Source organism: Ambystoma mexicanum, chromosome 6p (genome assembly GCF_040938575.1).
Source record: "Ambystoma mexicanum isolate Mex_15411 chromosome 6p, UKY_AmexF1_1, whole genome shotgun sequence".
Lineage (NCBI taxonomy): Eukaryota > Metazoa > Chordata > Amphibia > Caudata > Ambystomatidae > Ambystoma > Ambystoma mexicanum.
Window position 1 is genome coordinate 997,611,942 of NC_090935.1, and position 24,150 is coordinate 997,636,091.

General features: G+C 45.5%; 1 protein-coding gene across 4 annotated transcripts in view; it reads left to right on the forward strand.

The window, feature by feature from the left end:
* The first annotated feature begins 269 nt into the window (after positions 1–269).
* Positions 270–24,150, forward strand: part of GRAMD2B (GRAM domain containing 2B) — an 864,945-nt gene continuing 841,064 nt past the window's right edge. For 2 of the 4 annotated variants that reach the window (XM_069625594.1, XM_069625597.1), the window contains exon 1: positions 270–477. In XM_069625594.1, coding sequence (XP_069481695.1) covers positions 356–477 — 122 coding nt within the window. In that variant the 5' untranslated portion in view covers positions 270–355. The remainder of the gene's footprint in view (positions 478–24,150) is intronic. The other 2 variants (XM_069625593.1, XM_069625595.1) reach the window with 2 other exon arrangements.

The window sequence follows — 24,150 nt, forward strand, 5'->3', positions numbered from 1 at the left end:
GTCGATTTAACTGAAAAGTAGCCCACACGTGACGTCTTTTAATGTACATCGGGCCGCAATTTACGCCTGCCCAGTTCTCTCGTGACAGAAAGTTGAGCAGAAAAAGCGGCCCTGAAAATGTTGGTCGGTGCCACAAACTCGCAATAATATGTTACTCATTGACTGATAAAAACATAGTCTGACTTGGAACCAGGCCAGCTGCATATTTCCGGGAACAGTATATTCCAGCCTGTGAGGACAAACACAGGACCTACAATTCAGGTCTTCACACACGGAGCTTGTGGGCATTTTTGTTTTTAGCTCTTTTTAGACAATAGGCAATACATTATTTATCTCCCTCATTTGGGCGAAAATAATGAACAGACTGTCCTCTGATGAATCGGTCTGGCTTGACGAACAGCCGTCCATCTGCTGCCCGAACCCGAGCGATGACGCACAACCCAGCCCCTCAGACAGCACTGGCTCTGTCTTCTTAAGGTAAACTTTGTTTCTTCATTTTACCGCGAATTGTTCAACTAGAATCGGATGACAGCAGTATTCAAGAGCGGGTGAGGGGACAGAGTGATATCGCTGGGGGTGAGGGAACAGAGCTAGGATGAGGGGTTTCAAATCACTTCGCCTTCACTGTTGTATACACGCCACACACAGAAAGCTTAGGCAAGCCGCCTCGTCTACAACTGCCCACGGCGCCCACAGGTCACGAGGCGCTGTATTGGCGGCCGAGCTGTGTGCTGTGGCCAGCCGTACACTGCGAAGTGGCATGGTCTCACGCCAGGGTGACCCAACGGCCATATCTGCTGCTCGTGATCACTGACTGATTTTTTCCAACAGCCATCCCAAATCCACATTAAATGGCAACACAAGTGCACGTTTGTTCTTATGCTTTGTCAGCTGACTAGAAGCATTGAAATGTCCTGTTCAACCTCACCTCAAAAGTGGCACATTTGTAGGTCAGTGATGATGACTTAGTTTTAGAGGTTCAGCATGTGCAGTATAAAATATCACCATTATCGGGGGAAGGCCTTACAAATCAAGTCTCGCTGACCCAATTTTAGCATGCATTTTCCCGGTTTAAGAATGCAAGCATTAGTTATCGCGTGGTTAGAGCACCAGGTTTGATGGCACAAATATCGCCGTATATATGGTCGTCTGGAACAGTCATAGGCGATATTTTTGGGGGGGGGATAATTTTTGGGGTTTTTGGGGGCAGGGGTTGCGGGGGTGTCCCCTGCTCCTTTAAACATAATGTGGGGGTTGCAGGGGTGTCACCCGCAGGTTCCATGCCTTAATATTGCCAGAAAAATATGGCGATATTTTTGTATGGCGATATTTTTACGGGGATATTAATACATGGAACCCTTTAATTGGACGTTAAGTGTAAATGGTGCATGTTCTCCTAGAGTATCTACATGTAGATGATTATTCAATAAATAAAGACATCCAGCCACATCCAGTTGTTAATATAGAGCTGCTGAACCCACATGGTCAGACCATGGATGTAAAACATTACACACAGAAGTAGCGCCGGCCTAAGCGGCGGCAGTGCCCCGGACAGTGAAAGAAAAATGTGGTGAAAGCAGCAGCGTCCTATTGTTATTAAATGCGCCCAGCTCCCACGCTGGAATGCCTGGCGCCAGCACTTGAGCGGGGTGCACCTTCTCCCACCACGCCAGCTCAGGTAGCCCTTGAAAGAGTCATCTGAGCTTGCGTGGCAGGGGACTAATGGGGCCTCGGGCAGTCGCCCGGGCGGCCCTGCCCTAAGGCGGGCACTCGCCCGGGCGGCCCTGCCCTAAGGCGGGCACTGCACAGAAGACAATGCAGTGTTCATGTTAGTTGTTATAAGTGTACCTAGATATCGGAAAGGTTAGCCTTATGTTTGAACAGTCAGGCAACTGGACCCAATTTCCCTATACACGCTTTAATACCTTGCGTGTTACAGGATACTAGATCTTGAAATGCAAGCAATTCATTTCCAGCCTAGACCTCTCGGCTGGAAATCAATTGCTTCCAGTTTCCTGTACGATTTGGTATGGCATAAACTGGAGCAGGGAGCCAGGGATCCAAACCTAGATTTTGGAAACCAAGTCCAAAATGGCCGGTCACAAACAAATCAGTCTCAAACATTTATGCTGCCATGTAAGGCTGCCATAGAGCACGTCGGAGACAATATCAATAGGAGAAAAAGATGGCCTTGTCAACATCCCAAAATCAGTGCTCACTTTGGCAAGTGACAAAAAGACTCTTATACTTATCGAATGTTGGCCATTCTCTATTAAAGTCCCGATCTCAAACAATCCCCCGGTTGCAAAATCCTATCAAGTATTTAGCAGATCCACTATGAAGAAGCAGTCCGCATTTGGTGGCCATTCTGAGAATCCTAGAATTTGCCATTCGTTGCATCTACACAACTATGACCCCTTTGGTTATATGCTTCCAGGGGAAATCTCTAGAAATTCACTTAAGTCAAAACTAGGCAATAACAGCCACCAGTAGAATGAGACACGTGGAAAGGGCCGGTACATTTTCTCAGGGTGATCCGAATACTACAATCATAGAAATAAAGTGTCATAACAAATATGCAACATGTTTTAAACAAATATTCAATGAACTGCCTTTCTTACTTCTGTTTGGTTATCCATAAGAATTTCTCTGTATGAAGCTGGGCTCTGCTCGATTCTGACGAATGTGGCAGTATCGTTAATCAGTTATTCGAAATGTCCTAATCACTATTCGCCTCATAAATACTCCATTCGCTACTCCATAAAGCAGTTATATTCTCTTATCACAACATCTCCTAAAATTGATAACACCTAATGAATATAGATTTTTCTTATAGGAAACAACGTACACTAACAACTACCCTTGAGCTGTACGCCGCAGTTTGGCTTGGTAAATTCAGATTGGCTCCTTGGCATGCAGGAAGCCTTCAGAACCTAATTTGAGACAACCCCTGCCAGTGCCTAAGCCTCAAGGGAAACCAAACGTAATACCCAGACTATCTACAGATTTGGAGAAATCGTCCCATCGTCAATCAAAATTTCAATGGAATATCACATTGTAAAAAACAAAAGGAGTAGCTTTCAATTATGGCAACCCTTTCTGTTCTATCAAGTCTCCCCCCTAAGATGCAGCCTTCTTTGAGACTCAGGCCGTCAAGTGTACGTTTGATTAGCCACCATAATCTGTTCCACCATCGGTGCCCCCAGTTTTAGTGTTAGGTGGTAGTATCTTCAGTTGACTATGGTGTCTAGAGTTAATAAAACTTCAGTGCACACGCGTCATTGAACTGCATCTCTCCAAACAACCGTAACATTAAAAACACCAAGCATTTAGCATAGCACTAGTTAATTCTGAAACGTCTGCACCTTAAGAAAAAAAACAAGAGTTGTAAAGAGAAAATTGAGGAAATCAAGCTTTGTGCCAGGTGAGCTATAGTGTAAAATCTTCCTCCCGGCCAACAGCAGTAAACTGTTCAGCAGTGTCAAATCACTTTCCCCTCAGGGTCCAACAATCAAACACACCCCAGAGTTTCCATCAGTGCTTCAGGAACAGAATCCGCTCCACAGAGTCCCCGTGCTGAGGTGGATTCTCCCATATGCAATGTGAAGTTCTTTAGTTGCATTGCTCCCTCATCAAACCTGGGGATTAGGAACGCTGTGTAGTGTTTAGCACCACCTGCATCTCCAGCTATTCACCACTTCCTTTAAAGCTTGTGGTTTCTCTGTAGGGTGGAGTGGTTCTGAGATATTCCCTAGGGGAATTTCCATCCTTCCTTAGGAATGTGTTCATTACCCCTGTTACTAATAAGCGAACATTGGACGTACGACGTACGACCAATATACCAATTTCAAATGTGTCGTTCATTGTAAATCATATGGAGCCCCTTGCTATTCACCAACTGTAGCGAACAGCAAGTGTGATATGTTAACGGATCAACATCAATCAGTCTTCCGTCCAATGACCCAATTGGGTAGTTTTCAACACCTTTTATTACAAAATTGTTTAACCAGAGGGAGTTCTGGGAATATCTTCTCTGATGCTTGACTGTTAACACAACTTGTTCTTCTTAACACCAACCTGCAGGAGGTGTGGTCCATGTTGGGCAAATTCAATTTCAACTTTATGCTAATGAATCACAGCACATTTGCAACTTGGACAGAGGAGAACGGAGACAGAGGAGAACGCTTTTTTCTCAGCTATGTCTACGCTATATGCGTTAACAATTGCACATGAGGCACCAATAACTGAAGACAGGCTAATTAGTTGGCATTAAATACATCAAAAGCAGACATTGTTCATTTTGAAATCACAAACACATTTGGATGCCCCAATTCTCTCAGTGCTTCGTACAGCAATTGGGGCTCTTTGTGATTCCAATAAGTCTGGTTCACTCCAGGCAGATGTGGTCACTAAATAAGCTCATTATCAGTGGAGTCCACCAAGGAATCTTACCCATGTGTTATGCCAAGCCTGGGGGAACTTTCTGTTCATTTCTAGACTTCACTGTGACAGTTCCCTGTGTATAGAATTTCCCCCGGGGCTGCTTAAGCCCTGCAGCCAGCTTTAAGTTGAAAACTATGGATCACATATAATCAGCCGTAGGAGCCCATAGTGACTCTATTAAAGTTTATTTAAAGATCCTGATCATAGGGCACATAGCTTTCTATAAAGAACAATCCCTTCATTCTAGAGTTTTGAGATGCTGACCAGTCAGGAATGAAATATCCATAATGAGTACCAGGTGGGGGCATGGCTTAAGCCTCCCAGCCAATGAGAAGGCTCAGAACCGGGCTTTAGAGCTGGAGGTTGCAATCTTCCACCGCCGGATCACAGGTAAATACATGCTGCCCATGTCCTGTTACCCTTCTCTCTATCCCCCGCCCCCCTTTTCCACATCTCCTCTCTACACCATCCCCCACCCCACTTACCTTGCACGGCCTGGTCCCTCTCCATGCGCATCATGGACCCAGCAATGGCCACCATGGAAAGGGAGAAGGGACTACATGTAGTTCCCTTCTCCCCAATCCATGGCGGGCATCTTGTTTGTATTTTGAGAAACAGCAAGCATGTTGTTTCTCAACTTTAAAAAAACACTGTTAGTACCCTGGTACAATCTGCCAGGGTACTAATAGCAATACAATCCTTGCATGGGGGGCATTATTGGGACAGGTAATGCCCCACACCACGTAGCCCGGTAATGCACCCCCAGCTCTGGTTATATTGCTTAAACAGTGGCTTGCTGTACATTTTTAAGTCTACCTACATCAGTTAGCTCCAATTTTGAGACCAGCCCCGCTAGTCTAATTTTTTCTGCAAATATCGTGAAGTTCCCTTGAGCTGCAATCGCACCTATATAAATTCACTGTAAAATAACATACACATTACATAGTGATTTACCAAAAGACTAGTTGCAGCCATTAATACATATAGAATGATTAAACAGTTAGGATCATCCCTCTGTCACTGGAATCGTACCATAATGTGGTGACATTACTACAATTGCGCCGGAGCGTGGTATGAAAATCACAACCCCATTACTGCGCCCAAGCAGAACTTAATTTGCAGGGATGTCCCCCGCTCTCCTTAGATGCAGTAACGAGGGTTGAGGTTTGCAGGGATGTACCCCCCTTACCATTACAGTAAGCAGGGGGGATAAGATATATTTTTAAAAAAGGTCCCTGCGGCATCCGCCCGCCACACATAAGTGGGAGGAACTGGCACTGCAGGGGTACAAGAATGTCAGCGGCACACACAGGAGTGTGCCACAGTAAAGGTAAGTGGATGGGTGGTCAGTTGGACCTTTGCAATACACTTGATTAAGCTTAATAGCAGACTTCATGTGGCTCACAACTGATTGGTTTCTGGGGGTAGGAAAAGAGATCATGTCCCGGCTCTTCCAGTAGAGAATTCAGCTCACAATTCTCTGCATCATCTTGAAATGCATCTATGTGGATACTCATGCCTACCTCAAAGGATTGCATCACACAGTATATTCCAGAACGCAATGTTTGGTCTATCGAAGATCAAATTGTTAATCACTAGGATTCTGTTAGATTAGGGATGCAAGACATTAAGTCTTGGGGCCCTGGCTTTGAAATAAATGACCTAATTCTATTTATCACAGAGAAGCTTTTTTAAATGTTTAGTTGAGTGTTGAAGCAGCATCTCCTCAGGCAGGTGTTGGGTATGGATTTCATTGAAGTTTGGATCAGCGAATAGAGGCACTATACAAAGGTTCGAACTGACCAACTGAGAGAAAAGAAAATTAAAAGCATTACAGCGGAGCCTCTTCTCCAGCCTGTTCCACCTGGCTGTCGACCTGCCCCAGCCATAACGCCTCGACACATGTTGTACTATGCGTCCACCACGGAGATCACAGTTCCACTACTTCTTTTGCCACACTTCTACCACTGATGTGAAGACTCACTCCCTACAAAAGAAAATAATGGAGCTTTTCATTAGGCTACAACAAAACCTGTTCTCAAAGAGATGTGAAAGCTGCACATTTATATGGTTACTGAATAATAATCTGTTGGGGCAGCACTGTCTTAAACCTGTCATTGAATGGATAGCCTATTATCAAGCCCAAGGTTAGACATACACTCTGAGGAAAGCTGCCATGCACATTTAACACCCCTCATCTTTCGAGTATTCCATACATGTGTTTACTGGTGTTTTGTGAAACACAGCCGCTGTGTTCACGCTGGAAGGGAGAAGGGAGTTGGAAGGGGAAGTAGAGAAAAAGGAAAAAGAATCAGGAGATCAGAAGCATCTGAAGGATTTATCCAGTTCCAGATTCCTGTGTAGTTGTTTTGAAATGAAGTCTGAGTCCCTCTGTACCATAACGTTAATTTCTTGAGTCCTCATTAGTTAGGATATATCATTATTTAAACTTTTATACAGACCGAGCACTCACCAGAAGGTCTCGGGCCGCTTTACAATGGTCCAAGGCAAGAGGTGAACAAGAAGTTACAATGTTTTCAGAACAGGATAGGAAGGTCAGGATAGATAAAAGATGACCGGGGAGGAGGTAAGGGAGGATAAATTGGGAGAAAGAGGTGCATTTTGAGGATTTTGAGGAAGAGGATTTTGAATTGGGCAGCACAGATGTGGGTGGGAGGACACCCCAGGCATCTCTATAACCTGGAAGACAGATATCGTTAAAATGAACACATTTGATTCTCTTGGGTTCATCTTATTTGGGGGCCATGCAGGGGGTGCATTTGTGATCAGTATTCCCTGCTGTGCCATGCGAGTGGACTGAATGGAGATCTGAGGAAAGGCTGGTTTCGAATACAACTGGGATCAGTGTATTTCCAGTGTTTCTAGAACCTTGTTTTGTGAAGCTGGACTACTTCCTTGCACTTTAATGCGTGTTGTATACATTGTGTGGTGATCTGTTTGAGAATGACCGACATGCACTTTAGCTGTGAATTGTTTAAAGAAAATGTGAACTTCAGTGGGATCGTTGAGTAGTACTATTGTTTACCGCTTTCGTTTTTGTTTACATATGAAGTAAGAACATAAGTAACTCCTGAATAACGAGCAACTGACTGAAGTACTGACAAAGCAGATGTATTGTACCTTCACACCAAAAGTATACTTAGATGCTTGCATTTTCCCCAGTTAATGTCAACCATTACCCTTTGCAGATACATCAGGTCATCAAAGGCAATAATGTCAAGCAGGTGTATTCACTTGGAGAGCGTTGTGTTCCTTGAATCGAATGTGCTTGAAATACGAAGGGTTACTTAATATTCCTTCTTGAAACATGCTCTTCCAATAGTCTTTCTAGTGTGGGACTTGGCAAATCTGAACTATTGCTGGGCACGAAAGGCATTCAACTGCAGCAGAACGATCCAGTTCTGGGCTAATGTGGTATGTCTTTAACACTGGCATGTGCATGGCTGCCTGTGCTGATTACATATGAGATTTAAGACTTAAAAATGATCTTATAGTCTACCCTTATGCAATTTGTCATATAAAATGTAGTTATGTCACATGGAATGATTGTTGAAGATGGACAACAGTTAGAATGTGGTGCTCTTCTGAGATGCTGAGTGGGGCTCGTATAATTCTACTTTTATTTGACTAAAGAAACGCTTAAGTTATTCTTGATATGATATGGCATTTATAACGCGCCTATACACAAGTGTTTCAAGGCGCGACGAGGCAAGGGTGGGAGAACAGAGGGAAGACAGACAACAATCCTACTAGGCCAGGTGTCATTCAGATCGTTCAAGTGCATGGGATTAGGGTAAGGGGAAAGGGGAGGATGCGGGGGGGAAGGGGGAGGGGACAGTGCTGTACATGGGATAAAAGAATAAATAACAATACGTAGCAGTACGGCCAGCAGGTAGCAAGGGTAAGTGCAGACAACATGTGTCGAGTGCTGGTAGTGGGACTGTAGGGATACAGAAACAGTCCCCAAGTGCGGGGGTAGCCAGGAAGGCAGTGCAGGTGTGCGACTGGCGGTGGAGGGGACCTGGGCCCGAGATCAGAGGGTGGCCAGTTAACCAGTGCAGTTTCGGTTTCAGCCAGGATGTCAGCAGGGGAGAGGAGGAGAAAAAGCAGAAGCAAGAGATAGGTTTTGAGGTGCTTCCGGAACCAGAGATGGTTCTCCTCAAGTTTAGGGGAGGCAGGGAGGCTGTTCCAGAGGGAGGCACCCGACGACGAAAGACATCTACCGACAACTCGTTTCTTGGAGAAGCGACTAACCCTGAGGGAGCTGGAGGCTGATGAGCGAAGAGCTCGAGAAGGAAGATATTTAGGAAGAGCGAGTTGAAAGTATTGAGGCCCCAGAAGGCCGTGTGGACGATGCAGAGGGTTTTGAACGTAATCGTCGCAGCCACTGGGAGCCAGTGTAGATTTCAGTCCTGAAGAGATACGATCCCTCGGCATGAGGCCAAGGACAAGTCTTGCAGTCCTGTACTGGATGAGTTGCAGAGGACGGAGGGGAGAAGCAGGCAGATTTAGAAAGAGGCTGTTGCAATAGTCCAGCCTAGAGAGAACCAGAACTCTGGAGACAGTGAGCTTCTGGGGGAAGGAGAGGAAAGACAGAATACCTCTGAGGAGGTGCAGCTGGTAGTGTGACTTCTTGGAGACGTCAGAGATGTGAGGAGAGAAGGAGAGTGTGGAGTCAAAAATTACCCCAAGGTTTTTGGCCTTGCAAGTGGGAGCAGGAAGAGGACAAAGAGAGGCCGGCCAGAGAGCAACAGGAAAGGAGGGAACGGCTGTGCCGATGAGGAGAATCTCAGTCTTACTGGCATTAAGGCAGAGGTCATTGGCGGCACACCACTCCTGGATAGCAGACAGACAGTCAGAGATGAGGGAAGGAGAGGAGGAGGCCGAGGGTAGCCTGGAAATGAGCTGGGTGTCATCCGCATAGCATTGAAAGTTGGGGATGAGAGCGGCGATGCGGTGGGCAAGGAGTGCCAGGTATTGGTTGAACAGTCAGGGAGAGAGGTTAGACCCCTGGGGGACACCACAGGTAGAGAAAAAGATAGTGGAGAGAAAGGACCCAAGCTGGACCTGGGAGGGTCGGTCACAGAGGAAAGAATTCAGCTACACCAGAGCCTGACCAGTGATACCCAGGTTATGACGAAGACGGTTGAGCAGGATGGCATGGTTGACAGTGTCGAAGGCAGAAGATAGATCAAGCAGGATGAGGATACAAGGGGTGTTAGAGTCAAGGTTGGAGAGCAGGTCTTCACAGATGTTCAGGAGAGCAGTTTTCCTGCTTCTGGCAGCTCTGAAGCCAGAATGATGATCATGAAGACAACCAACAGATTCAGTGTGGAGATTAAGCTGGGAGATGGCCAGTTTCTCCAGGAGCTTGCCCAGGAAGGGAGTGATGGAGATTGGGCGAAAGTGGCCGAGCATGAGGGGTCAGCAGAGGGTTTCTTAAGAAGGGGGTGTGTAAAGACTGGTAGGGGGTGTCTGTACTTCCGCTCTCTATATGGTAGAGGAGAGGCACAGAAGACCCCAGCCAAGATTCTCTATTACGGTAGCAATGGCCGAGCAATCAAGGCCTAGCTTCTCAGGAGGTGATGCAGGCTGGTTCTTAAGTACAGTGTAGTCCCCGACCCCCCACAAAGGAATGTCCACACACTGTATTACTGAAAACACAGTCTTTATATAATTAATATTCAAAGGTATGTACACGATCACAATAACGCACTTTGTACTCGGAAGTCAATAATGATAAATATATACAATTCTAAAGTGGTACCACCAATGTTATCGAATCTCATTAAAGTGCATCAACTGTACGGTTAAAATGTCACACAGATCAATAACAAGGACACCAGCAATAGAGATAGGAAGGAACGTAAGATGGTTGAAACAACAGGCAGAATGCTGGCCCCGTTACCTAGACACAGTTCTGTGTGGAGATCCCCCCACCTGGGCAACCTGTAAAATAAAGATATATAGCACAAGCCCAGTCCATATATTGTTCAATAGCCTTATTTCCTCCTATTAAGGTTTTACCCCCCCAATGTACCTGGTGGAGTAGAGTTCTCCGAAGATGCGTCGACCGATCCTTCTTGAGTGACTCCCTTTAAAGCAAGAGCCACGGATCGTCGAGGGGCTTCGAGGAACTCGGCGTTCGGTGAAGAGGAATCGACGGCCCTTCTTGAGTGCCCTCCCTTTAAGGCAGGAGTCACGGGTCGTCGAACGTCCGACGGTGAACAGGTTGAACTACGGCAGTGAAGTGGCAGCTTCGTTCCTAGCGGTGCTCGTCGACGACAAAGCCTTGGCGTCCTGCAAGGAAGAGGCGTGCGGGCCACCTCGGTGACGATAGTTCTGGACTGCAAAGAGATGATGAAGAACTGTGGCCCAGCAAGGGTGTCGAGTCGTCGGCGTCTCTGTGGTCCTTAGGTGGCAGGAATCCCACCGGCGGATGCTCCTCGGCACGTCAACGGTCGGGCCTTCTCCAGCAGGATAAAGCGGGCGACGATGCAGACGAGAGCGTCCGATGATCAAAAGGAAGTTCTTAGGCAAACAGGAGCACGGTAGCTGCGGTCGGCGACGGCAGTCGTCGACAGTGACGGACAACAGTCCAAGTGCTTCTCTTTGAGATTCCGCGGCAGTCCCTGTCTCGGGTCGGCAGCCTGTCACAGGTCTGTCTACCAGGGAGCCTTGGCAAAGATCAGCTGTGCACGATAGTCCCTCGTAGCTCGGGAAGAGGGCGCCTTACCAGGTCCTCTCTGGGTCAGTCCTTGGAGGCACAGCAGCTTTCAGATTGTGAAGGAGAGCAACAGCAATTCTTCTCGTCCAGCAGGGCTTCAAGGTCAAGCTTCAGTTACTTCCAGTTACTCGTTGTAGTGGACTTCAGCTTCTGAACACGATTCCTAGCAGTGAGAGGTCCCCAGATATACTGTTGATCTCCCATTCATTCCGCTGGGTCACATTCAAGCATCCAATCACGACTAAGGGCATTCAGGCAGACAGGCAGCCAATCAGGCACACGAGGTATTCAGGCCATTCACTTCTCTCCAGACACTCACAAGAAGTTATGTGTATGGGGACAAGTACCAAGCCATTCAACACTCCCAACTGCATTCATACCGGTTTCGGGCAGGGCTGTCTCAGTCATTGTGTCAACCACCAGATACTAGACATCCACAACACAGAATGCATATATTCGTCACACACTCTATTCACCCGGGTCCCACCCACAGGAGGTACCCACAACATACATCACCGGGAAGGCTCCAGCTAGTCTGGCTGGGCCTTCACAACAAAACCATATATGGCACTTCCATCCAACAGCCAGTCAGGCGGAAGTGACAGAGTCAGGGCTTCCCAGGACTTTGGAAAAACAAGGTAATGGGTAATAGAAAGCAAGAGACCGCAGGGGCCATTTTGTTTTCCATCCTGAATCAACGGATCCCAATGGCAGGGCCGGGGTATCTCAAAATGGAGGATAGTCCGCGCACCTGTCAATGTCAGCATGGAGCTGCCACCAGCCCATTCCCTGCTCTGCGGGCCACCCACAGGTGCCCAAAAACATACACTAGGGGCACATGGTTGCACCCCCAACCATGGGTGCCATAAGGGTATCCCACGGGTCCGTTCACCAAACCAAAAAGAGAGAGAGCTGCACCACCAGGAGTCTCACATGGACTCCTGCGCAGAAAACACGACAGAACACACAATAAAAACAGTAAAGGACAAGGATACGGAGGCCCTGTCCCTCTGATGCATTTCCAGCATCACAGGGTGCACAAGGGAGTGCTTCAGGGGGGATAGGAAGACTCCGGTGACGAAGGAATGATTGCAGAAATCAGCCAGGGCAGGAGCCAGGGAGTCAATGTGGTCCTTGGTAGTTTTGGAGGAATAGGGGGGAACCTGTTTCGACGAGACTTTCATAGATCGGACTTGTCTAGAAACCTTGTCTGCGGAGAGAAGGAGGGAGGAGGGGTGGCTGCAGAAGGGCCAGAGGAAGAGCAGGGAGTAGGGGAAGGGAGGGGATAGGAGGAGAGTGAGGACAGGATGTCCTGAGTTTTAGAGACGAAGTGAAAGGCCAGTGTCATGCCGAGGGCCTGGGAAGGGACAGGAGAGGTAGAGACTATGACAGGATTGGCCAATTCCTTGCAGATTTTAAAGAGTTCAGCCGAGTTGTTAGATGCCGCAGAGACGCAGGCTTGGATGTGAGCTCTCTTCTTGGTTAGGACAGAGAGCCGGTATTGCCTTTGCAGCAGGCGGCAGGCCAGTTTGTCAAAGGATGTACATGAAGCACGCCATTTCCTCTCAGCCATCTTGAACTCGCGTTTTAGGGTGACAAGGTCTCAGTCGTACCAGGAGTTGTACCTGGCTTTGGGCTTCACGCGGATTGTCCTGACAGGGGCAAGGATATCAAGAGTATCAGAGATAGCAGAGTGGAACATGGAGAGGGCTGTGTCAGGGTTAGAGTCAGCCAAAGGGGTGAAAAGGTCGCGGCGAAAGCCTCAGCTGACACGCGCTTCATGGGTCAGATGACCGAGAAGTTGGGTGGCAGTGATGGAAGTGGCGTGGCCTGAGGGGTAGGGGGTGAGGTGGGAGGAAAGGAGACAGTGATCACTCCAGGAGAGAGTGGTGGAGAGAGGAACAGAGAGGGGAAGGTCTGAGGAGATCAGAACATCCAGAGTGTGCCCTGCAGAGTGAGTCGGGCCAGAGGGGAGAATAGTGAGTGAGAGAGAGTGGCAGAGATTGCAAAAGAGTACAGAGGAAGGACAGGAGACATCCAAGTGGATGTTGAAGTCTCTCAGAAGGAGGAGTTGAGCGGTTGAGGCCAGGAGTGAGGAAGAGAGGTCCTCCCACTCAGAGAGGAAGGAGGAGAACTGACCAGGTGGACGATAGATTGTAGCCACAGAGCCTGCAGACAAGGAATTCAAAAGAGGAGTAATTTTGATATGACGAAGGCATATAAATCAATGCTTGCACCATGGATTAGGAGTGGTAGTTGCACATGGACAAGAAGAGACAATTGCATTTGCTTCTGGCACATTGGTGAAGAAGAAAGATGGTCCATAATATAAAAAGAAGTATTGGCTGTGAAATGGGCTATGGAAAAATGTCATGCATTTATCTGAAGATTGTATTTTGAGGTCAGGACAGATTATAAGGAATTACAGGATGTGCTGATGAAAAAGTGATTGGATAAAGTGGCATCACGCATAACAAATTGGGTGTGCTGTTTACAAGAGCAGCATTATGAAGTGAAGCATGTGCCTGAAAGTAAAGAACAATACAGTTGATATTTTATCATGGTTTATTGAAAACACTTATTAAATATTTAGTGAAATAGTGCCTGAAAGATACCAAGATCTGAATGTCAGTGAGCATTCCTTTGCCAGAAGCAAAATAGTCAGATGACATGAGAGAGGATGATGATCTTGAAGCAGTTGTTGAATTATTTTGGACGGGCACCTTAATCAAGGAATTATATAAAGGCATGGTTAATGAAATTTTTGATATAGTTAAAAAATGAAATTTACCTTGAAAGAGAATATGTGAGGAGAGGAGGGGATAGATTGCTGCCCCAGAATGATAAGGAGTGCAATTATTAATATTTACTATTTTTACATATTGACAACGCCCAAACCCAGGAGTCCCAGCGTTAGTACAGCATAAAAGCGGAAAGGAGGGTACAATAAGAAGTGGGTGCAGAGAACAAACTATTCATACTTGTCAAACAGCCATGTTTTGGTTCGTTTTTTAAGATAATGAAGGATAGCTCTTTCCGGATATGGTCAGGGAGTGTATTCCATAGGGTGGGAGTGGTAACGCTGAAGCTGACTCCTCCAGCTTTTCTTTTCTTAAAGCACGGGGTAAACAATAAGATACTTGAGTTGGATCTGAGCGAGCGTGTGGGAGTCTTTACAGTGATGCAATTGGTGAGGTACTGGGGAGCATCTTTGTGCACACAGCGATGTGTGATGGAGAGTGTTTTGAAGGTTATGAATGACATTAGAGAATTAGTAAGAACAAGCAGGTAAATTAGGGAATGCATCTCATGTCAATTAAGTAATCCAAAGTTGAGCGCAGTTAAGTAAATCACCCATGAGTTGACATGGGTGAATGTCCCAAAATTACCCTGGGAACAAGTCTGTTTAGACATAATTTTACCAATTGATAAAAATGCTGTCTCTGAAGTTCTTATCAAATATTTATCTAAATGAGCTGTAATCATGATTGCTACAGAGATTTAAAAAAATATACATTGCTATTAATTTATGGATAACATCTTTTAAAAAGAAGGCTGTTCTACAATTTTTTGACCAACAATTGTTAACAAAAATATGAATTGTTATTAATTTTATGTATACAATCTTTTAAAAAGAAGGCTGTACTACTATATTTTGACCAACAATTTTAAACAATTATTTTCTAATGACATGTAAGCGTCGTTAAAGGTGAAGGGTACTGTAATGAGCATACAAAGTGAACATTAAATCATCCTCAATCTAGTGGAATTTAAGGAATGTATAATACAATAAAGATACTATACCTTTAGCAAGAGATAAAGGAAAACAAGTAGAAGTAAATAGTTGTTGATGTGGTTGTTGGAAATAGATGTACCTCTCACCCCACAATTGGTGAAGTTGCGTTTGAGATTTTAAGAGGAAGAAAATGAAATATCAAATTGAGTCCAGGATGGGTTAAAAGAGCCAATATGTATGACACTGATTTCAATGCACCATGAACAAGATAATAACTAAAAGCCATTTGATAGGAAGAATTCTGCTAATATTATCAATCTTAAATTGAATAATATGTTAAGGATAAGGTTCCCTATTAGGTTTATTGCCCAAAATTCAAAATGTTCAAACATCTGAAAGTTGTGGAGGAATTCCACCTATCAGTTAAAACATAAGGTTGCAGACTTTGATGTATCGGCAGAATGGTGAAGAGTGACTATCAAATGCAAAGGCAAAGCCTAGGGAGATAAGAGATGGGGAATGTAATGCATGCGTCTCAATTTCAAATTAGCCAGGATGATGGAAACAGCAAAAAGAAAGAAATAAAGAAATAAGGAAGAGAGATATTTAGGTTGCCAGAAGAAGGGGAAACCGAAAGAAACCACATGAGTGGCATACATATTTTGTATAACACTCATCTTATTTTTAGTATGGAGGGGCACAATAAGACGCTTTGTGGATACCTTTACTTTATGCCCTTACCCCGCCCCATACCTGCCTCCAGCTTCCCAGCTCTCCCTGGGTTCTGAGATCCCCCGGTATGTGCTTCACTGAGAAAAGGGGAGGGCAATGAGGGAAATAGGTAACCAAGCGATGTATCTCACCCATATAGAAAGAAACACTAGGTTAAATATATACAAGGCGACAGAAGGATAGACAACTTTAATGCTGGTGTATGGTACCTTTAGTGACAAAGGTTATCTTATTTATGCAAGCGATCTCTGGTACAACAGGACTTTTCTTATCTTATATGAAAAAGGGTAAACAATACACACCAAGATTAATACACACTAATATTAAAGCATATGCCTACCTAAGCAGCTGCATAAAAATACTAAAAGGATACAAATATGATCTCAGTCTATAAAGTGCACTCTATAAATAAACTATGTACATAGTGCCCATACTTGACAGACAACCTGGCCAAGGCTGTCTGGAAGTCACATGTTGATCTGAAGGTGCTCTGTAGTGTGCATGTGTGTTTGATCTTCAATCCCTGGGCCACTTGTGCTGGTGGGCCAGGGCGGAAGCAGCAGGTAACGGGGCCCCAGAGGCCCCACCCGGGTTGCATCTGTCAGGGCAGGAAGGTCCTTCAGTTCCTTTTTAATAGGGTCATGGATGGGTATGTCAATGATGAAATATGTACTGTTCTGTAAACTAAAAACAAAACAATAACATCACATCATACAGAAGTTAATTGGGTGGCGCTGCACTTCAGGTGTGTGGTTTCTGGTGACTCCTCTTCTGGGTCCCTTCCCTCTTTTCCCATATTGTTCCCCCCTGGGTCAAGTGGTCGTGAGGCTTGGCACCACCGACTTGCGCAGGAAATCGTCTCTCAGGTAGTTGTAGGCGTTGGTAGCCTCTGGGGCCTTCTTGTCTGCCCCGTGGGGGTCAGAAGAGGCCTTCGTCTTCCGGGTCACATTACACCCCTGAGGGCCTCGCTGTGGGGCCTTAGTGGATGTGCTCTCTGTTTTCTCAGTGCTTTTTTACCCCTTGGGCCACTGCTTCCACTAACAAGCTCCCCAGTACTTCCCTGAAGCTGTGACCTAGGTCTTCTGCCTTATCTTTCACGCTCCATTCAAATTCTGACATTTTGTATGTCTGGGTGGTTGTGCCTCTATCTGTGTACAGTTTGTGTGGCATGTCTGCGCTGTGGTGCTTTTTATGTGGCCAGCACCTGCTCTGTTTAGTTTGGTCCTTAATTCTGTTCCCAGCGATATGAGGGGTTTGGGCTCACTCTCTCCCTTCGTGCTGGCAGGCTGCAGCGTGTTCTGCTTCTCTGTTTCTCTGAATTACTCTAATCATATGAATAGGAGTATGCAACCTCTCCCTTTTTGTTTGACTCCTTTGTTTATGTATGTAGGAGTATGCAACCTCTCCCCATATCGGAACGAATGGTGCACGAGTTTTGCTGTTCATCCGTCCGAGAGTGTAGCTTCTTTTTCTGTGTACCGCGTACTGTTGCTCACTTCCTCTGGAGTCGCTCTGGTGATGAGCATTCCTGAGGCCCCGCCTCCCAGAGGGAGCGGGCTGTTGCGCTCTTCATTGGCTGCGCAGCGGCCGGCTACAGTCCCTGATCGTGTCGGTAGTGCGACAAGGGACCGCGCCTGCCCCGCTCTCTCTCGACCTCGCGCTGCTCGCGTGCGTCTACCAGGTGGTCTGTCTCACATTCATTGCAACTCTGAGGTATTTATGGTTCTATCTTTGCTACGTACATCATGTCTATGCAACACAATCTAATATGAACACACATTCTCTCAGCTTAGAGAAAAGGCACTTATCTGGCTGAAGAGCAGGAAAAGAAGAGGCGGAGCAAAGGGACAGGAAGGACTAGGGGCAGATGACAGGACATAAGATGGACTACAGAAAGACTGTATTAAAGAGGGATATGTTGTTTTGAAGAAAAAAGAAATACAAATTTGGAAAATTTTGATTTTGTTGAAACTACTGAAGAGAGGAATAAACAGAAGTTGAACCATGATACTCGCCTACGGTCTTGACATAGAATGGGCGTTAGGGAGATCCATGCTTTACTATCACTGGGAGTGTTATGACAGACAAGGAGGAGGGAAGCATCATTCAATGGTTGCTTTCCTTACACATGCAAATGAGGTGTCTTGTGCTAAGTTAACAATGATCTAGGATTTTTAATATTAAGGCTGCGCGCGAGTACTTGCAGCATTGAGCACTCTAAGGGGAAAATTTGCTTTAGACTAAGCCATTTTGAGGATTTTCACTTCGTTATTTTAACCAATTGCTACGTGTTTAGATAGTGCTGTTGGGGCATTTTAGGTGTTATTTAGACAATCTATGTATGCTCTAATGAGGGTAGACTCCATTTACTGTTTACTGCAGGTCATGTTGTGTAGTGTAGGAGTGGTGTGACAGTTGTGGGTGGCTTAGCTGTTTAGCATTAACCTGTTTTTAGTTTAATCTGGTGAGTTGCAGGTCCATCTATTTTTACAACTTGTACTGTTATCTTGTTGCATGCACCTTTGCTAACCTTACTGTTAATAGGTGAATTGAACCACTATGTTGTTGCATCTGACATGATGTGCAGTACGTTGAGAGTGTGACACCGTCTAAGAAGTGAGGCTGTCGGATGGGAATGACAGTCGGATGGGTGTGGCACTGCCAAAGGAGTGGCGTTATTTGAACAAGGAGTTTCTTACTCGTGTTTTAGAGTGTGTCAGTGTCAAAGGAGTGGCATTTGTTGAATAGGAGGTTTCTTGCTGTGGTGTTATAGAGTGGATATTTTACCATTATAGTGTATTGTGATCACATTTATGTATTTGGCTTGCTAGCAATTATTTATGTTTAGTTGCAGACGTCTGCCTTTGTCTGAATTTGAGCTCTACTCCCTGCTCCTTTCCCTAAGCTTAGCTCCTATCGTTAATGAATCTATACCTGATTACCTTGATGCCTAATAAAAGAATTTACCAATCTTACCTGCTGTCTTCCAAGAGTTCATCCTTACAACAGCAAATAGTCATGGAGGAGATGTAGTTGTTCAATTCTGCTGAGTAGTTGTGTAGTAACTACTTTTTCCAAGATTTAGCAAGCAAACAGGCGGTTCCTAATGGGACAGTAGTTGGCCAGGTCATCTGGGTCTAGGGTCAGGTTTATCACAAGTGGTCTAAGGAGTCCAGTATTGAGGATGCCCAGGAATGACCCTTCTGTGGAGGAGGCTTTAATGATGCTGAGTAGTGCGTTAAGCACCGGGCCCATCAATTGCTTAATTCTGGAGGCCCGGATGATATTGTCAAAGAATGAAGTAGGTTTGAGGAAAGCAATTTGTTTTTGGAAGTCTGGGGGAAAGAGGGGAGATAATTTGGTCCAAAGGGGCATTGGGTGTGCTGGAGTGCAAGGGGGACTAATGCTCTATGAGGTTGTTTTGATGATCTGATGGATTTTGCCTATTTTGTCAATGAAAAGGTTCATTCTGTAGCATTCTTCTGGATTTGTTGCAATGAGGAGCATACGTAAACGCTAACTCATTAGTATTCATGAGGTGTACCTCAATGCTCATACCACATTTTTCTTATTCATAATGTATATCACCTGTGCAAGGCAAACTACTTGTCTAATCACAAAACGCAGGGTTGACCCGCACAGGCATCTGGCTTCAGATGTTATGCTCGAAGTTCCATAGAGACAGTGCAATTTCACATTCGCTGTAACTGTTTAAGGCGCACTTATCAATGCTGAAAATTATATTTCCAAACAAGCAGGTTCCTCAGAGAGGCCGATAGTGGTGGAGCAGTGGTAGTTACACAACATGACTCACTGCCCAACATTCCTAACTGCAGTATGCCCTCCATCTCTGTCTCTGATGGTTGTAATGACCCAAATAGCAAGAAATAATTTCAACTGAGACAAATAGATGTTTTTCAGATGAAGAGTGGCCGACTGCCTAGCCCAAGCCAAAGGTAAGTATGCCCTTACCAAGAAAAGCCCCTATTAAAAATGAGTCTGAAATTCTGTGTAGAACCCCTCACATTGCACTCTGTGGGTGCAGTTTAAGACCTGCAGTGCGCACTGCCCTGCACTCATCGTGCTGTTCCAGCTGTCGCCTGTATTCATCGCTGGCTGACCCCTGCGTGCCGTCTGGGGGCTTGAGAGGAGTTTTTCTCTCTATCACCATACCATCACTGCCGGTGTCCTTGTTGGCCTCATCCCCTGACGAGCTAAGTGGTCACGTGTCGTCACATGAACGCTACATCAAGAAGCACTCCTGGATGTCAGAGTTTGTGGTCTGTGGGAGAAAGTTAAGACTTGCAGTTTGCACTTCCCTTCACTCACCGTTGCTGTTCCAACTGCCACCTGTTTTCATCTGTTGGCTGGCCCCTGCGTGCCGTCTCGGGGCTCGAGATGACTTTGTCTCCCTGTCGACATACAATCTCTCTTGTTGGCCCCGTCCCCCACTGACGAGCTGAGCGGTCACATGTGGTCACATGACTGCTACATCAGGAAGCGCTCCTGGATGTCAGAGGTTGCAGTCTGTGGGAGAGGGTTAAGATCTGCAGTGTCAGTGTGCGGGTCCGTGAATTCACCGCTGCTGTTCCAGCTGCCACCTGTTTTTTTCTGTTGGCTGGCCCCTGCTTGCCGTCTCGGGGCTCGAGAGGACTTTACCTGCCTGACACCATTCATTGCATCACTGCTGGTGTCCTTGTTGGCCCCACTGACGAGATGAGCGGTCATGTGTGGTCAAGTGACCGCTACCTCAGGAAGCACTCCTAGGGCGTCCCCGGCCGTGGGTGTCCCATTAAAAGGGCAACCCATAAAAGTGCATTGTATATCACTGTTAGCCCGTGTTCGCCTATGCCAGCCCTAGGTACATTTATTGACGCTGCTGTTTTTGTTGCCAGATATTAGCTATGGCCGGTTTTCTGTATCTATTTGCTATTCTATGTTCCTCTTCCTTTGTAATTGATATGCCACAATGTATAGCTGTCCATTTCTCTGCTCGACCTGCTTCTTATTGTTCATCACGTACTCGTGATACCACTTATTTACTTTATCCTCCCTTATCCCCTACTAATTATTTTCTCTTGTCTGTCTATGTGTGGAACATATGTTCAGCATGTTAAAAATCTAATTCAATCCTTGACACTTTTTGAATTCCAATGTTCTGTTTCTCTGCCTCACCGAAACATGGATTACTCCTGATAATACAGTTACTCCTGCCTCTTTCATTACCACTTCTTCAAACTTTGGACACTCCCCCATAGTCATGTTAGAGGGGGCATCACTTTTCCAGTCCTCATGGTCTCTTGCACCACCAGTCTCACTTCCTTTATCTTTCTCACTTGAGTATCACTTTGCTCAATTCTTTTCTCCACATCCAATTGCTTTCCTAACTCTCCGGGTTCTCTTTCATCTTTCCTAGCGGATCTTGATTCTCTTCTTTCCCATCTTCTTCTTCTTTCCGCTCCATTTATACTTCTTGGTGACTTTAATCTTCATCTTTCTACTACTCATGCTTTTTTGCCTCACCTTCCTCTTCTGACCTCATTCTATTTAGCTCAGCTTCATGGCCATCCTTCTCATAATCTGGATTCTTTGCTTGATTTATTTTTCACCTCTTTTTCTCCAGATACTCCTGTGGTATTTCATCCCACTTATTTATTTGAACATGTTTTACTTTCATTCCCTCGTTTTCACCCAGATACTCACTCGGATCGCCCTCCCTTCTATTTGTCTTTCGCGTCATGATCTTAGTTCTTTCAATTCTACCATCATCCAATGCTCTTCTCTTTCCAGTGACTCTACCTCTGCTCATCTTGATTCAGCCTTACATTCTGCACTTGATCATCTCTATCCATCTTGTAGAACCTTCTGAGCCTTGCTCTCTCCCACACTTCATTCACTCCGTTCTGCCTTGACGTAAGGCTGAACACCGTTGGAAGAAATCCTGTGCTCCTACTGACCTGCTTACTCTATCTTCTCTCCATTCCTCCTACGATTCTTCTCTCCTTGCTGCTAAGAAACAATACTTTTCCTTGTGTACACTTACTCTTTCTCACCATCTTGAAATCTTTTTCAATTATTACACTCTATCCTCCTGACCCTTCCCTTCTATCTCCACTCTTGGCTACTGATTTTGCTGATTACTTTACTTCTTAAGTAGCTTCTCTTTGTTAATCTTTTCCCTCTTATTGCCCACCCTCTCAGTTTCCCTCTTCTATTTCTCCTTCTTTTTCCTCCTTTACTTCCCTTTCTGCTTCTTTTACTTCTCTATTCCTCACCAAGGCTCACCCTATGGCGTCACCTCTGGATCCTATTTCTTCTGCCCTAATTTCCTCTATCTACTCTCCTCTAATTCTCTATCTCACTGTTCTAATTAACTGCTCACTCGGATCTGCGGTTTTCCCATCCTTGTTTAAACATGCTGTTATCATTCCTAGTCTTAAGAAGTCTTCCTTGAACCCTTCCCTCTCCTCAAATTTCCATCCTATTTCTCTCCTCCCTTTTCTATCGAAACTTCTTGAGTGAGTTGTCTATGCTCAAGTTTCTTCCTTTCTTCATCTTCATTCTCTTCTTCCTCCTCTGCAATCTGGTTTTCGTCCTGCTCATTCTACTGAATCTGCTCTATTACACATCTCCAACTCGTTACTTTCTGCTAGGCATGGCAATCAATCTTCCATTCTTATTCTACATGATCTTTCTGCTGCTTTTGATACTGTTGATCACACTATTCTGCTTTCTTCTCTCTCATCTCTTGGTTTATCAGGTTTGGTGCTTAGCTGGTTTAAATCCTATCTTTCCGACTGCACTTATCCTGTTTCTCTGGGGCAGGCCAGTCTTCTTCTTGCTACCCACTCCTCTATGGTGTTCCACGAGGTTCTGTTCTTAGACCTTGTCTCTTTTCTTTATATACAATTCCTCTATCTGACCCTTTTCCTCATTCAACCTGTCTTGCCATTTTTACAGATACAATTCACAAATCTTCTCTTTCTCGTCTTTTTCCTCTCCATAACACTGTTTCCTCCTGGCTGTCTGCGGTCAAGTCCTGTATGGCCTCTTGATTTATTAATCTCAACCCCTCTGAAACTGAGGTTCTTTTCTTTCCTACTTCCTCCACTGCTCCTGTCTCTCCTCTTTTTGGTCTTCCTTTCCCCCGTCCTTTATTTCTTTCTGATCCTCCGCTCGAAATCTTGGTGTAACCTTTGACCCTTATCTTTCCTTTTCCCTGGACATTTCCAATACTGCTCACTCTGCTCGCTTTCATCTGTATAATCTTCAATGTGCCTGGCCTTGTTTATCATTTCAGGCTACTAAACTTTTTGATTTACTCCCTTGTTTATTCTCGTTTAAATATTGCTCAATTCTTTTATTAGGTCTTCCTTAAACTCATCCTACTCCTCTACACTCTGTTGTCAATTCTGCTATTCGATTGCTTTTTCAACGCCCTTTTCGTCCTTCTATTACCCCTTCTCTTCGTTCGGCTTCTATGCTCACTTTTGATCTCTATCTTATTTTTCACCTTCTAGGTTTCATCTACAAAGACCTTCATGGCCTGGCTCCCTCGCATCTTTGCTCTCGTGTTTCTTTGTATTCTCCTCTGTGTTCACTTCGCCATGAATCTCTTTGTCTTCTGTCGGTGCCTACACTGCCTTCTGCTTCTTCCCGGTTTGTTTTTTCTCGCGTCTTGCCCCAAAACACTGGAACGCTCTTCCCCTTTCTGTTCATGCTTCATTAATTTGGTGTTTGCCCTGCGTTGGCCCCATGCAAGTGATGGAACCTGATTCACGTGGGCATGCCTCGTATTATTTGAACATGTGCCGAGGCAATCAGAAGCTGTGGGTGTGCTCCTTGCAGGAAGTGGCGCACACTCACTTTGCACGATAGGATTGTTGGTTTCAAGGAAGCATTGTGCACTCACTGTGGGCGAGCTCTGCGCCCCTTCAAAGGAGAATTTGATTGCACCCTTGATAACCATGTCAGTACTATGGAGCTGTGCTCCCAGCATCAGAGAGGGTGAAAATCAGCAGGTAGCATATTAAGTAAACATGCTGTGCCACTCCCCAGTGCACAATGTGCAGTCAGGATAGGCGTTGTGTTTCGCGTGGTGCAAGGGCCAGTGGCGCCCGACGCAGCATATGTGCAGCGAGCCAGGTGCAACATGGAGCTTGTATAATCCGGCCACTTGTCTTTCCATACAGGCACCCAAATCACTGTATTGAGAACTGGTCTAAAACACATTTCAAGAATTCAGATCTTTAGGGTAGATTAATGTTTCCTCTATAATTGGAATATACTCTTAACCCAACCTCCATCCCCTCAGTAGACTGTGTACAAATGCATACACATATGTCATTGCCTCCTGTAAATTCAGTTGCTTTGCAGCACTGGAAATGCATGGCATTTATTTAGGACTCCAGGTCATCAGTTTAAGCAAGGGCTAGCAGATGCTTGGCCTACAATGCCCATGTTCTCTCGCCATTGACTACGCTGGCTTGGG